Source organism: Acomys russatus, chromosome 29, assembly GCF_903995435.1.
Source record: "Acomys russatus chromosome 29, mAcoRus1.1, whole genome shotgun sequence".
In the NCBI taxonomy this organism is placed as follows: Eukaryota; Metazoa; Chordata; class Mammalia; order Rodentia; family Muridae; genus Acomys; species Acomys russatus.
Window position 1 is genome coordinate 12,672,247 of NC_067165.1, and position 14,170 is coordinate 12,686,416.

At 45.6% G+C, this 14,170-nt stretch overlaps 1 protein-coding gene across 2 annotated transcripts in view; it reads left to right on the plus strand.

Annotated features, from left to right (window-relative positions):
- Positions 1 to 13,597, plus strand: part of Tesk2 (testis associated actin remodelling kinase 2) — a 105,775-nt gene extending 92,178 nt beyond the window's left edge. For both annotated transcript variants that reach the window (XM_051171128.1, XM_051171129.1), the window contains exons 5-11: positions 1,096 to 1,242; positions 10,281 to 10,363; positions 10,844 to 10,928; positions 11,152 to 11,235; positions 11,430 to 11,516; positions 12,163 to 12,274; positions 12,493 to 13,597. In XM_051171128.1, the coding sequence (XP_051027085.1) occupies positions 1,096 to 1,242; positions 10,281 to 10,363; positions 10,844 to 10,928; positions 11,152 to 11,235; positions 11,430 to 11,516; positions 12,163 to 12,274; positions 12,493 to 13,205 (1,311 nt within the window). In that variant the 3' untranslated portion in view covers positions 13,206 to 13,597. The remainder of the gene's footprint in view (positions 1 to 1,095; positions 1,243 to 10,280; positions 10,364 to 10,843; positions 10,929 to 11,151; positions 11,236 to 11,429; positions 11,517 to 12,162; positions 12,275 to 12,492) is intronic.
- Positions 13,598 to 14,170: the final 573 nt, after the last annotated feature.

Below are 14,170 nucleotides of genomic sequence, written 5' to 3' on the forward strand. Positions count from 1 at the left end.
AGACAGGGTTTCTCTGTGTTGCCTTAGATGACCTAGACTCACTTTGTAGACCAGGCTGGCCTCAAACTCACAGTGATCTGCCTGCCTCTGCCTCTGGAGTGCTGGGATTAAAGGTGTGCACCACCATGCCAGGCAACAATTTTTTTTTAAACAAACAAAATGTTTAAGTTAAAATTCGAAAAGATCCAGGAATGGTGGTTCATGCCTGTAATCCCAGCACTTGGGAGGTAGAGACAAGGAGGATGAGTTCAAAATCACCCTTTCCTACATAGTAAGTTTGAGGTCAGCCTGCACTACATGAAACACTACCTCAAAACAAAATAAAGGGCTGGAGTGATGGCTCAGTGTTGAAGAGCACTTGCTGTTCTTGCTGAGGATCAAGGTTCAGTTCCCAGGTGTGGTAGCTCACAACTATCTCTAACTCCCATATCAGGGGATAGGACGCTTTCTAGTCTCCTTGAGTATTAGTCAGGACACATGCAACCATTCATACACATAAAATAAAAACAAATCTTTACATTTAATATTAGCAAAAAGGCAAAAAAAAAAAAAAAAAAAAAAAAAAAAAAGCAACAAAATAAGTAAAACCTTAAATGCCAGGTACAATGGCATACATCTGTAATCCCAGCACCTAGGAAGTAAATACAGGAGGAGCAGGAGTTCACAGCTAACCAGAGTTACAGGAGTTACAGAAGTAGAGGCAGGTAGATCTCTGTGAGTTCAAGGCCAGCCTGGTCTACAAAGGTAGTCCAGGACAGCCAAGGCGACACAGAACTCCTGGCTTAAAAAACAAAAACCAAGGGCTGGAGAGATGGCTCAGAGGTTAAGAGCACTGACTCCTCTTCCAGAGGTCCTGAGTTCAATTCCCAGCAACCACATGGTGGCTCACAACCATCTATAATGTGATCTGATGCCCTCTTCTGGCCTGCAGGTGTACATGCAAGCAGAACACTATATATAAAAAGAAATAAATCTTAAACCAAAAAAATTACTTAAGAAAAATAATAAAACAAATGTATTTTCTAGGTGTTTGCTCTCCCATGCCTTTACCACCAGCCTAAACATTTCTGATAAGTACTACCTTCTGTTCTGCAGTATATCAACTCTGGGAACCTGGAACAGCTGCTAGACAGTGACCTGCATTTGCCCTGGACCGTGAGAGTGAAACTGGCCTATGACATAGCAGTGGGCCTTAGCTATCTTCACTTCAAAGGCATTTTCCATCGGGACCTCACATCAAAGGTATGAATGCTTTACTTTTATAACTCTTGAGAAACACAGGGGTTAAAAAACTAATTACTAAGGGGTAATTGGGGGAGGTCTCTTTCTAGATTTAACTTCTAATCAAAACATAACCCAGTATTCGTTATAGTTAATCCTTAGAAAGCTTCTGTCTGGGCTTAGTTGGGAGAGTGCTCATTTAGTATGCACAAAGATTTGTCCCCAGCACAGGTAGGAGCAGGAGGATCAGAAGTTCAAGATCATTCTCAGCTACATAGAGAGTTCGAGGCCAGCCTGGGCCATAGATCCTCTCTAGAAATCAGAAATGAAGCCAGCCTCCATCAGCCTGGAGCAGGCGGCTCTGAGTGCTGAGCCAGGCGATGCCCACTGTTCAGAGCCTTTACATTTGACTCCAGTCTCCTGCAGTGTGCGGCAGAAGCAGGTGGGGAGCTCCGGGGAGTGTTGCGGCGTGTCTGTTTCCTCTCCCGTGGCCTCCAGGAAGCAGCTCTCCCCTAAGCTGACTTCACTGACAGTCAAGTGATTGCATGTTTGGAGTGCAAGGTGGGCCACCATGTGCTGACCCATTTTCTATTGTGTGATTGAGTTTCTGCCTTCCTGCCAGTTCTTTTTTGATGTTTGCTGGTCTCTGTAGAATTGTTTTGTTGTCCAGATTGTTGTGTGACCAGGTTAGAAAAGAGTTTCTTTCAGAGAATGTTGGCCTTGTTACAAAGCAGGAACCTAAGGGCTGAATGTCCCAGGATACTTCCATGACAAGGCTTTTTCCCTGCAAGATAGGGTTTCTCTGTGTAGTCTTGGCTGTCCTGGAACTCCGAAGACCAGGCTGGCCTGAAACATAGTAATTAGCTTGCCTCTGCCTCCCAAGTGCTAGAATTAAAGACATGCGTGCGCCTCTACCTCCTGTCTCCACAACAAGGCTTTAAATAATATTATTTGAGCTAATGGAGAAACTATAAGGCCACCTAACATACATAGTATGACGTCTACTCAAGAGCCAAATTAAAGTCTTCTAAGGTTTGGTACAGGGTTTGTTTGGAAGGCTTGCTTTTATTTTATATGTATGAATATTTGCCTACCTGTTGGTGTATGTATCATGTACATGAGTGGTGTGCAAAGACAGAAGAAGGGATTAGATCCCCTAGAACTGGAGCTTCTGTCTATTGTAAACTGGCATGAGCCAGGCGTGGTGGCGCACGCCTTTAATCCCAGCACTCAGGAGGCAGAGGCAGGTGGATCTCTGTGAGTTCAAGGTCAGCCTGGTCTACAAAGTGAGTCTAGGACAGCTAGGGCTACACAGAGAAACCCTGTCTCAAAAAAACCTAAATAAATAAAGAAAAAAGCTGGCAGGTGGATGCTGGGAAACAAACTCTGGTCCTCTGCAAGAGCAAGTGCTCTTAATTTCTCAGCCATCTCTCCAGACCTAGTGTATAGGAGTTTCATAAAAATTCAAAATAGACGTCACTTTATTCCCTGCCTCAACACACACATACACATGTACATATACGCATATATACATCTAGCCCAAAGCATCTTTGCCTTTCTACTAAAAGTATTGTTTCCCTTAAAATAGGAGAAATTTGTAACAAGTTAACTCCTAGACCCACATAAATGTTTCCTGTGCCTGAATTCATGAATAGAAAAGTAATAAAAGGGAGAATTTCTAACCTATAGTTACATATGGGCTCACTGAAAAATAACTAAAGGAGTTGGGTACACGCTTTTAATCCTAGAACTCCTGAGGCAGAGTAGGTGGGTCTCTGAGTTTGAGGCCAGCTTGGTGTACATAGTGAGTTCCAGAACAGCTCAGGCGGGGGGAGAAGAAGGGGGGGGGGAGAGAGACAGAGAGATAACTAAAGAACAATACAGTATTTTATAGTTGAATATTCAGTTGCATGCACTATAAGCTTTTGTCACAGGGGAGATCACTCTAGACCAGGTAGGTAAGTAAGGCTTTCTGGAGGCAAACTCTACTCCTCGGCAGTTTAGCATATTTCCTTTCCGCACTCGGAAAATACTTTGTCATTTTGGTTAGTTTTGTTTGTTTGTTTTGTTTTGAACTTGTTATTGTAAAAGTGAATGAACTCTTTGGGTACAGATAGGAATATCTATAATCCTAGTCCTTTGAGGGTAGGGGGGTGGCCATGATGATCACAGTTTGAGTCTGGCTAACGGTATCTAATGAGATTTTGTGTCAGAAAGAAAGAGAGAGAGAGAAAGAAAGAAGAAAGAAAAAGAAAAAAAGACAAGGGATTAGAGAGATGGTTCAGAGGTTAAAAGCACACTGGTTGCTCTTCCAGAGGTCCTGAGTTCAACTCCCAGCAATCACATGGTGGCTCACAACCATCTATACTGAGATCTGGTGTCCTCTTCTGGTGTGCAGGTGTTACACACAGGCAGAACATTGTATGTGTAATAAACAAATCTTAAAAAAAAAAAAAAGCCAACATAGTGGCACACACCTTTAATCCCAGCACTCAGGAGGCATAGGCGGGTAAGTCTTTGTGAGTTCGAGGCCAGCCTGGTCTACAAAGCAAGTCCAGGACAGCCAAGGCTACACAAAGAAACTCTGTCTCAAAAAACAAAAAACAAAACAAAACAAAAAACAGACAGACCAAAAAAATGAAAAGACCAGGGTGGGGATTTAGCACAGTGGTCTAACACTAAAGCTCTGGGTTTGGTCTTCAGCTCTGGGAAAAACAAAAAACAAAAATTAAAAGACCAAAATAAAATAAATAACCCAAAAGAACTATTGGGTAAGATCAGCAGCCCTTGATTTTCCTTATATGAGAGTAGACATATTGTTTATTAGTGGGCTTAAAGCAAACTGTAGGGAGCTGGCTCAGCAGCTGAGAGTGCTGGTTGCTCTTTCCTCCAAGGACCCAGGTCCTGCTCTAATTGCAGCATGGTGGCTCACAGCCTTCTGTCATCTAGTGCCATCTTCTGTCCTCTGCAGGCATTGTATGCACAGGGTGTTAAAGGCAGACTTGCTGGCAAAACACCCACACACATTAAAAAAAAAAAAAAACCCTAGGAATTTATAATAATAATTCCTTGTATAAGGAACCTTGACTGGTTTTAAAAGGGCAGTCCCTGTGTTTCTGCCTATTGTGTACTGGGAATACAGACATGTACCACCACACACAGCAGCTCCCTGTTTCTAGGCTATACTCCCTTGGGTCTGGACTTTAAGGTGGTATTGAGATTATTGGGAAATGGTGAAATTAAATGACTTTTTAAGGTTTAGTAGTGGTATAGGACGTTCTTTAGAACACAACTCAAATTGAGAACAGAGTCATCTGTTCTTGTTTTGCAATGCTTGGAACTGAACATAGGGCTTTATTCAAACACAGCAATCTTGTCTCACCTCCTTAGTGCTAGAATTAAAGGCTTGTGCCACCATGCCTAACCCTGTTTGTTATGTTGTTGTTGCTGTTGCACGATTTATTTTGTGTGCATTGATGTTTTGCCTGCATGTATGTCTGTGGGAGGGTGTCAAATCCCCTGGAACTAGAGTTACAGACAGTTGTGAACTGCCATGTGGGTGCTGGGAATTGAACCTGGGTCCTCTGGAAGAATAGCCAGTGCTCTTCTAAGGCATTTTTCCAGCCATTGTTGTTGTTGTGTTTTTAATTCAACCACACACAGACATACACACATATACATAACTTCAAATAAATATATTTAAAAAGCACAAATGTGCCTGGCATGGTGACACAGATTTTGATCCCAGCACTCAGGAGGCAAAGGCAGGCGGATCGCTGTGAGTTTGAGGCCAGCCTGGTCTACAAATCGAGTCCAGGACAGCCAAGACTACCCAGAGAAACCCTGTGGGGACCAGGGGGGCAAAAAGCAAAAATGTATCAGAGGGTAGGGGCAGACACAGAGATGGCTCTGTGGGTAAAGGTGCTTGCCACCAACCTTGATGACCTGAGTTCTACCTACATGGTGGAAGAAACTGACTCCTGCCAAGTTGTCATTTTGACTTCTACATGTTTCCTATGGGAATGTCTACACGCATGCTGCGCGCGCGCGCGCGCACACACACACACACACACACAGAACTTAAAGTGTACCAGGGTATGGTGACTCATGTTTGTTATCTAATCGTGGCATTCAAGCTGGCTGAGGGAAGATGAGGCAGGAGAATCACAAGTTCAAGGCCAGCTTGAGCTACATGGGAGATACTGTCCCAAAACAGGGGTGGGGGGAGCTTGAGAGATGCAGGGAGTGGCTGTTAGGCACCTAGAGTCACTACTTTTTTTTTTCCTTCTGAGACAGGGTTTCACTGTTTAGCACTAGCTGTCATGGAATCCACTGTATAGACCAGGCTAGCCTCTCACTCATAGAGATCCCCCTGCCTCTGCCTCCCAGCACTGAAATTAAAGGTGTGCATCACCACACCTAGTCAGAGTTTCTAAAAACTGTAAATCAAACAGTAAGTAGGACATTAGACCAAGACCTGGAAACAGAAGTCTGAGTTCTCGGTGAACCAGGAAGAGAAGGAGGGGAAGAAGTAATAGATGTGAGCTGCCATGCCTCACAGGCTGTGACCTAAGCTGGGGCTTTAGCTAATAGGTTGGCATAGGGCCCATCTTTTCATAGACAAAGTCAGAGATCTGGAGTGCTGATCCAGCAGAACTTAGGGAAGAGAGACTCAGGACAAGCACAAGGACAGTCGTTGGAAGCCACCCAATTCACATTTCTGGACCAAGATTGATTATGATGAAATAACAGGTTCCTTTTAGCTCAGGAAAAAATAGTGTGAGCACATAAAGATCAGAATAAGCCATTAATATGTACTTGGTATGCAATAAACAGGAGGTGACTTGGCCAGGCTGCAACACACAGGGAGGGAGGACTAAGGTGGGCCACATAGGGCCTTGCTGGCCCCACAAATGTCTCTGTGAGCCAAGAATCCCTGCTCTCTGCTGCCTCTGGAATAGTGGGTGGGGCCTGGGTCCTCCTGAGCCTGGAGTGTCAGGGTTATTTCCATTACAGCTATTTGGAGAGAGCTAGTTGCAGCTCTGGGTTATTATAGGTCACTTGGACTCATCCTTTCTGTAGGTAGAGATGGCAGCATTTGTTCAGTACCATGCCTTTAGCCCCTCCCACAAGAGAGCCTGCTCCTAAGATGTTTTTCTGGACAGTCAAAGGAGTGGCACAGAGGAACTGGGGGAGTTAAGGAGAGAGAGAGTGAAGACTGGAGAAGTCAGGGTTGCAAAGGTAGCTTTCCTTCAAGCTTAAAAGATGAAAACTTTTCATAGGTTAAAGGAAGGTTTGGTGGGACTAAGGGTGTGTGGTTCAGTGGTAGAGCAGGTAATGTGTGAGCCCTGTGTTTAATCCCAGTAACACACACACACACACACACACACACACACACACACACACACACACACACACACACACCAAAACAACACGTGCATACACACAGTTGCAGAAGTATCTGAAAATATTCCAAACAGAACAAAAGAGAAAATATAAACAAAGACAGACTTGAAGGGGTTCCTCAAGCTTGCTAAGTCCAACGTGCATGTGATGTTTGGGAAGGTGGACTGTATAATAGTACCAGGAGTGGGGATGTGAAAAGTAGGCCACATAGTACTTTTGATGGGCAGATGCTGGAGACTGAACCAAGTCTCATGCAAGCTCAGCATTTCTGTACCACTGAGATTGATCCTAGCCAGGTCACAGACCTGCCATGGAGTTTGGTTGTGATCATTTGGTCAATGAAAAGTAGTACGTGTGGGCTGAGTATTTGTCTTGTCCTGGGTGTCCTTCATTTGGCAAGAACAGGGTTGTGACTGGGTAACTGTGCACTCAGGAAACAGGGAAGCCAGTGGCTTGATCATCTATCTGTCCTTCTACACTACATTATAGTAATCTTTTTGTTTATGAGACAGGGTTTTTCTGTGTAGCCATGGCTAGCCTGGTCTACAAAAGGAGTCCAGGACAGCCAAGATAGCACAGAGAAACCCTGTCTCGAAAAACTAAAGAGAGAGAGCTGGTGCAGGGGTGGGAGGATTTCAGTCAGGCATGATAGTGCACTGGGAGTAGGGTGGGGTAGAGGCAGATGGATCTCTGTGAGTTCAAGGCCAGTCTGGTCTACAAAGGGAGTCCAGGGCAGCCAAGGCTACATAGAGAAACCCTGTCTCGAAAACCAAACAGATAAAAAGAGTGATAAGATTTCTATTTTGTTCATAGAACTATTTTTGATACCTAAGACTATGCTTAGTACTCAGAAATAAGGATGATGGCCTAGAGAGAGGATGACTCCGCAGTTAGGAGTATGTACTGAGCCAGGCAGTGGTGGCGCACGCCTTTAATCCCAGCACTCGGGAGGAATCTCTGTGAGTTTGAGGCCAGCCTGGTCTACAAAGGGAGTCCAGGACAGCCAGGGCAACACAGAGAAACCCTGTCTCAAAAAAAAAAAAAAAAAAAAAAAGAGTATGTACTGATTCTGCTGAGGACCTGAGTCCAGTTCTCTGCACATATTTCAGATAGTTTACAATCACCTGTAACTTCAATTCCAAGGAAAGCAATACCCTCTTCTGGCCTTTACAGGCACCTGCACTCACATCTACACTCACCCCTCCCCACATACACATAGCTAAAAATAAAATATTTTATTTTGGTTTTTCTCTGCCAGGATAGCCTTGGCTGTCTTGCACTCACTTTGTAGACCAGGCTGGCCTCAAACTCACAGAGATCCTCCTGTCTCCCAGAGTTCTGGGATTATGGGCATACAGCAATAAAGTTTTGTTTTTTTTTTTTTTTTTTAAAAAGCCAACGGTGGCACATGCCTTTAAGCCTAGTATCAAGGAAGCAGAGGTAGGTTGATTGCTGCATCCAAGGCCAGCCTGGTCTACAGTGCTAGGACAGCCAGGGCTACCCAGAAAAAAACATGTCTTAAAGAAAAGCTTTTTAAGAAATGAAAAAGGATAACATTTGTGCTTTGGAAATTCAGCACTTAAGAAGTAGAGACAGGAGGATCAAGGTCATTCTCAGATATTAAGTTCTAGGCCAACCTAAGCTCTATCAAAAAATAAGAAACATGGGGCTGGAGAGATGGCTCAGAGGTTAAGAGCACTGTCTGCTTTATCAGGGGTCCTGAGTTCAATTCCCAGCAACCACATGGTGGCTTACAGCCATCTATAATGAGATCTGGTGCCCTCTTCTGGTGTGCAACTATATATGGAGGCAGAACACTGTATATATAATAAATAAATATTTTTTCCAAAAAAGAAAATGAGTGAAAAGATTTAGGATCATCACTCAGAAAGTGTATGGGACCTTAAACACACATTTTCTTGGATCAAATGATGGCCATTACATACTGATGTTCATCTCTCATCTTGTGGGAGTAGGTGGCGTACATAAATATTTAGATAAAAACAAAAAACTGTGTTTGGAGCCTGAAATGAAAGCTAAGGCAGTCATTCAAGATGCAGGATTAACTTCTCTCTCTCTCTCTTTCTAGTCAGGATTCTTTAGTGCAGTGGTTTTCTTTTTGTTTGTTTGTTTGTTTTTTGTTTTTCGAGACAGGGTTTCTCTGTGTAGCCTTGGCCATCCTGGACTCACTTTGTAGACCAGGCTGGCCTCGAACTCACAGCGATCCACCTGCCTCTGCCTCCCAAGTGCTGGGATTAAAGGCGTGCACCACCACGCCCGGCTCAGTGCAGTGGTTTTCAACCAGTGGGTCATGACCACTTTGGCAAACCTCTCTCTCCAGAAATATTTATAACAGTAGCAAAATTACAGTTATGAAGTAGCAACAAAAACAATTTTATGGCTGGGCGTCACCACAGCATGAGAACTGTACTAAAGGGTCACAGCATTCGGAAGACTGAGAACCACTGCTCCAGAGGAGCAGAATTTAAGAATGAATAGGGGATTTACTAGAATGCCTTACAGGCTGTGGTCCAGCTAATCCAACAATGGTTGTCCACCAATGAAAGGTCCAAGAGTCTGGTAGTTGTTCAGTCCACAGGCTGGATGTCTCAGCGGGTCTTCAGTATATTCCAGAATTTCAAACTAGGCTCTAATGCAGTGAAGGTGTGGGCATGTCACTAAGAACGAGATCAGGCAGAGAGCAAACTGCTTCTTCCATGTCCCTTATATAGGCTGCCAGCAGAGGGTGCTACTCAGGTTAAAATGGGATCTTCTCACCTCAAAGATTTGGATTAAAAATAGTCTTCCTGGGGCTGGAAAGATGGCTCAGCGGTTAAGAGCACCCTCTGCTCTTCCAGAGGTCCTGAGTTCAATTCCCAGCAACCACATGGTGGCTTGTAACCATCTATCGTGAGATCTGATGCCCTCTTCTGGTGTGCAAGTGTACATGCAGGCAGAGCACTGTATATGTAATAAATAAATCTTTAAAAAAAAAAATAGTCTTCCCACTTGAAATGATTTTTTTTTCCACTTGAAATTATTTAAGGAAAAAAATCTCTCACAGGTGTTCACAGCCACTTGGGTTTTAGTTAATTCCAGATGTAGTCAAGTTGACAATCAAAAATAATTAGCACACAAGGTCTCATTATATACCTGAGCTAGCCTGAAATTTACTGCCTCCCTCGTGGTGAGATTAAAGGCTTCTGCCATCACACCAAACCTCATTTGCTATATTAAAATCTTCCCGAGCATGGTGGTGCATGCCTTTAATCCCAGCGCTTGGGATGACACTTGGTGCCACATGTCTGGGGAAAATGATGTCATGCCCCTTATAAGACTAATTTGTAAGCCATGCATGGTGGTGCACACCTTTAATCCCAGCACTCAGGAGGCAGAGGCAGAGGCAGGTGGATCTCTGTGAGGTTGGGCCAGCCTGGTGTACAAAGTGAGTCCAGGACAACAAGAGAAACCCTGTCTCAATCCCCCCCCCCCCCCCCCCCAAAGCCCCCAGTTTTGACCCTGGGATCAGGCTAAGTGTGTAGCTCACCAAGAAACAGGACAAGATATTCTGGTAGGCAGATATGAGTTGTAACTATACGGCTGGCTAATCCCTACTTCTAAGCTACCTTATTTTCTCTGCTTCGGGAACCCAGAACTGCTTGATAAAGAGAGATGAAAATGGTTACTCTGCAGTGGTAGCAGATTTCGGCCTGGCTGAGAAGATTCCCGGTGCTAGGTGAGTAGCGCTAATACACACTAAGGCCACGGGCAAAGGTCAGAACTGTGGGTAAATCAGCTTCATTCCCAGAGATCAGGACTTGAAACCTCAGTAGTCAAAAGATCTGATTGTGTAGCCACGTGTGGTGGCACACTGTAATCCCAGTACTTTCAAGGTAGGGAGAGGCAGAACGATCACTGTAAGTTTGAGCCCCGTAAGGGCTTTATGAACTTGTGTCTCTACAACAAAGGCTCAAGGGCTAGGGCTGTAGCCCAGTTAGGATAACCCTCATTCGCCTTGACTGTGCAAAGCCCTCAGGAAATCCCAACACCACATCTGCCTGAAATCCCAGAATTCAGTAGGCAGAAGCTAGAGGACCAATAGCCGGAAGTCTTCCTTCATTACATATAGTCCAGGCTGTGAAAGCTTGTTCTTTGTTTTGCTTTGTTGATTCCCGTTGTGCCAGGCACTGGCAAAGTTTCTTTCTTTACCTCACAGTGTAGGGAGTGAGAAGCTAGCTGTGGTGGGCTCCCCTTTCTGGATGGCACCCGAGGTTCTCCGAGATGAGCCTTATAATGAGAAGGTAAGTCTGGAGATGTCAAGGCCTGATTGTCCTTTGTGGCCCAGGTAAGGATCTGTCCTTCCTGCTAAACATAGGGCTGACATCTGTCAGTTACCCAGTGGGGGACTTGGATGGAATATGGATAACACAGCCCAGACCTAGGCTGTTAAGAGATGGAGGTGAGGCAGGGACGATACCCCACTCCTCACGCTGCTGAGGGTAACTGAGGTCTGACTACTACCAGGCAGACGTGTTCTCTTATGGCATCATCCTCTGCGAGATCATCGCCCGCATCCAAGCTGATCCCGACTATCTTCCCCGCACAGAGGTGAGGGGCTGGCCTGGGACAAGCGCCACAGGACGGGCTGGCTTGGTTTTGGAACTTTTGTTATCCTGGGGTGGAGTTTCTGGAACTACTCTGTAGCTACTTCTCTGAGGCAGCTCCCAGCCTCTGCGTCTGAGTGTGATGAATGACTTATCTACTCGTGTCCTTTGTACATTTTTCACATTACTTATCCACAGAATTTCGGGCTGGATTATGATGCTTTTGAGCACATGGTGGGAGACTGCCCCCCAGACTTTCTGCAGCTTACCTTCAACTGCTGTAATGTAAGTGTCTTTTTGTTGTTGTTTTGTAGACAGGGTTTCTCTGCATATAGCCTTGACTGTCCTGGAACTGGCTCTGTAGACCAGGCTGGCCTCAATCTCACAGAAATCCACTTGCCTCTGCCTCTCAAGTGCTGATATTAAGTGTGTCTGCCTCCATGCCCGGCTTGTGTCTTTCTTAGCGTGTCTTTGGTCAGGTGCTGGCTGAGTCCTTTTCATTTGGTTAGGACTGCAGGGAAAGGCTACAAATTAGTCTTATAAGGAGCATGTCATCATTTTCCCCAGATGTGTGACACCAACCATGTTTCCTACTCTGGTCTGAACAGGCTCTCCAGAGTGCTCTGAACCAAAAAATGAAAACACCGCTTTGCACTTTTTTCAGTCTCCAGCCTGCAGGGTAGACTCACAGCTGTCCCTGCGTGCCAACCAGGCTTTGTCAGGTTTTATTTGTTGGACTACAGCACCAGCCAGTCCTAGCCTGAATCAAGCTAGAAACATGCCGTGCGTACACGCCTTTAATCCCAGCACTTGGGAGGCAGAGGCAGGTGGATCTCTTATGAGTTTGAGGCCAAGCCAGAAACAGATTCACATTTCATCTATGGGGTGAGAAGTCTGGTGCAGGGCTCATGGCTGGTATGGATGCCTACAGATGGACCCTAAACTGCGCCCATCCTTTGAGGAGATTGGGAAGACCCTAGAGGAAATTATGAGCCGCCTACAGGAAGAAGAGCTGGAGAGGGACAGGAAGCCGCAGCCCACAGGTAAAGGCAAGAGATCAGACCAGATACCCAAACTTCACCCCTGAGGGAGGAGTGATACTGAAACACTTTCCCCCTTCTGGGGAAAGATCCTTGGACCCGAAGTGCTTTCCTCATTGCATGGAACAACTACCTACCTTGCTTTCCTCAAGAAAAGTATATAATAATAATACAGTGCTGTCTGTGCTGCTTGAGAGTGACCCAGGCCTACTGTTTTTCAGGACTGTTGGAGAAAGTGTCTGGAGGGAAGCGGCTGATTTCACTGGATGACAAGATTCCCCATAAGTCTCCACGTCCAAGACGTACTATGGGGCTGTCTCGAAGCCAGTCAGACATTTTCTCTCGTAAGCCCCCACGCACAGTCAGTGTCTTGGACCCCTACTACCGGCCACGAGATGGTGCTACACGTACCCCAAAAGTCAACCCTTTCAGTGCACGCCAAGACCTCAAGGGTGGGAAGATCAAATTCTTTGACCTACCCAGCAAATCTGTCATTTCCCTTGTATTTGACCTGGATGCACCAGGGCCTGGAACTACACCTCTGGCTGATTGTCAGGAGCCTTTGGCCATGTCTTCCAGACGGTGGCGGTCTTTGCCTGGGTCACCTGAGTTCCTGCATCAGGCTTGTCCATTTGTGGGCTGTGAAGAATCACTATCTGATGGGCCTCCACGACTCAGTAGTCTCAAGTACAGAGTAAGAGAGATCCCACCGTTCCGGGCAACTGCCCTGCCAGCTGCTGCAGGCCATGAACCCATGGATTGCTCCAACCCTCAAGAAGAGAACGGTTTTGGACCCAGGCCCAAGGGGACCCGCCCATGTGTTGGAGCTGCCTCTGAGAAGATGGAGGTGGAAGTAGAAAGGCCACGAGTGGCTTCTGTCCACTTCTCTGTCTCTGGAAAAAACTTGCAAACCCAGGGAGAGCAGGATGGGTGAGGTAGGGGAGGGACTAGTCCCTGCCTCACCTTGGGGATGGACCTTCAGCTCAAACTACTGGATCCCCTTGGTGCACATCCTGGCTGTCCCCTGGCGCTTACACAAAGCAGGCAGGCTGGGGACAGCCTGGCTTAAAATTGGGTTTTCCGTGCCCAGTGGCTGCAACATGAGGTGTTTCAATAGTTAGGGCCAACCCAATTCTAAGCCTTTGAGATCCAGCAAGGAGCTCTAGCTCCCAGAGACTGCAGTGTATGTCCTCGACAGGACCAAAGACTCTTAGTTCCAGGCTGAGCTGGCAGGCACCATGCAGCTATTATCCCAGTTCCTTTTCCACCTCAAGCCTCTCGTGCCCATGCTGGGGCACATAAGCTATAGGATGGAAACTGGAGTGGACTAGGCCATGAAGGACATGGCTGAAGACGGGGCTGCTTCTTGCCTGTATGTCTAAGACACTTGAATAATCGCTGTTTGCACTTACTGTATGGCAGACCACATCACTCCATCTCTATGCAAGGGGGAGACAAGGCAATGTGGTGGTCAAGGATCTTTTAGCTAACCTATTCAAAGACCTTTCCAGTTGATTAATCTATTTTCATATTTATAAACGAGTCTTAATGTTTTGCCTCAAGACTTTCAACCTTGGAGTTGGGAGTGGGGCTGGTTTTGTAGGCCCTAGGGCCTGCTATGTATGTGTTGACAGGTGATACAACCAGTTAATGGTTTATACTTGGACTGATTTTCTTCCCTGCTATAGCTGGAGCTTTGGGAACAGTCTGTCCTTACAGAGCCGCAATAAGAAATAACCAAAGAATGAAGTTGGTCAAATATTTTCATAATTCATTTCTGTTGATTTTTTAAAAAACTTTTCCCCAAGACACTTTCAGATTAAAAAAATAATAATAAAGTTGATGTTGCAGGTGCTAGTCAGTGTGCTTTGTTCCCGTGTACCCAGGGAAGAGAAGACA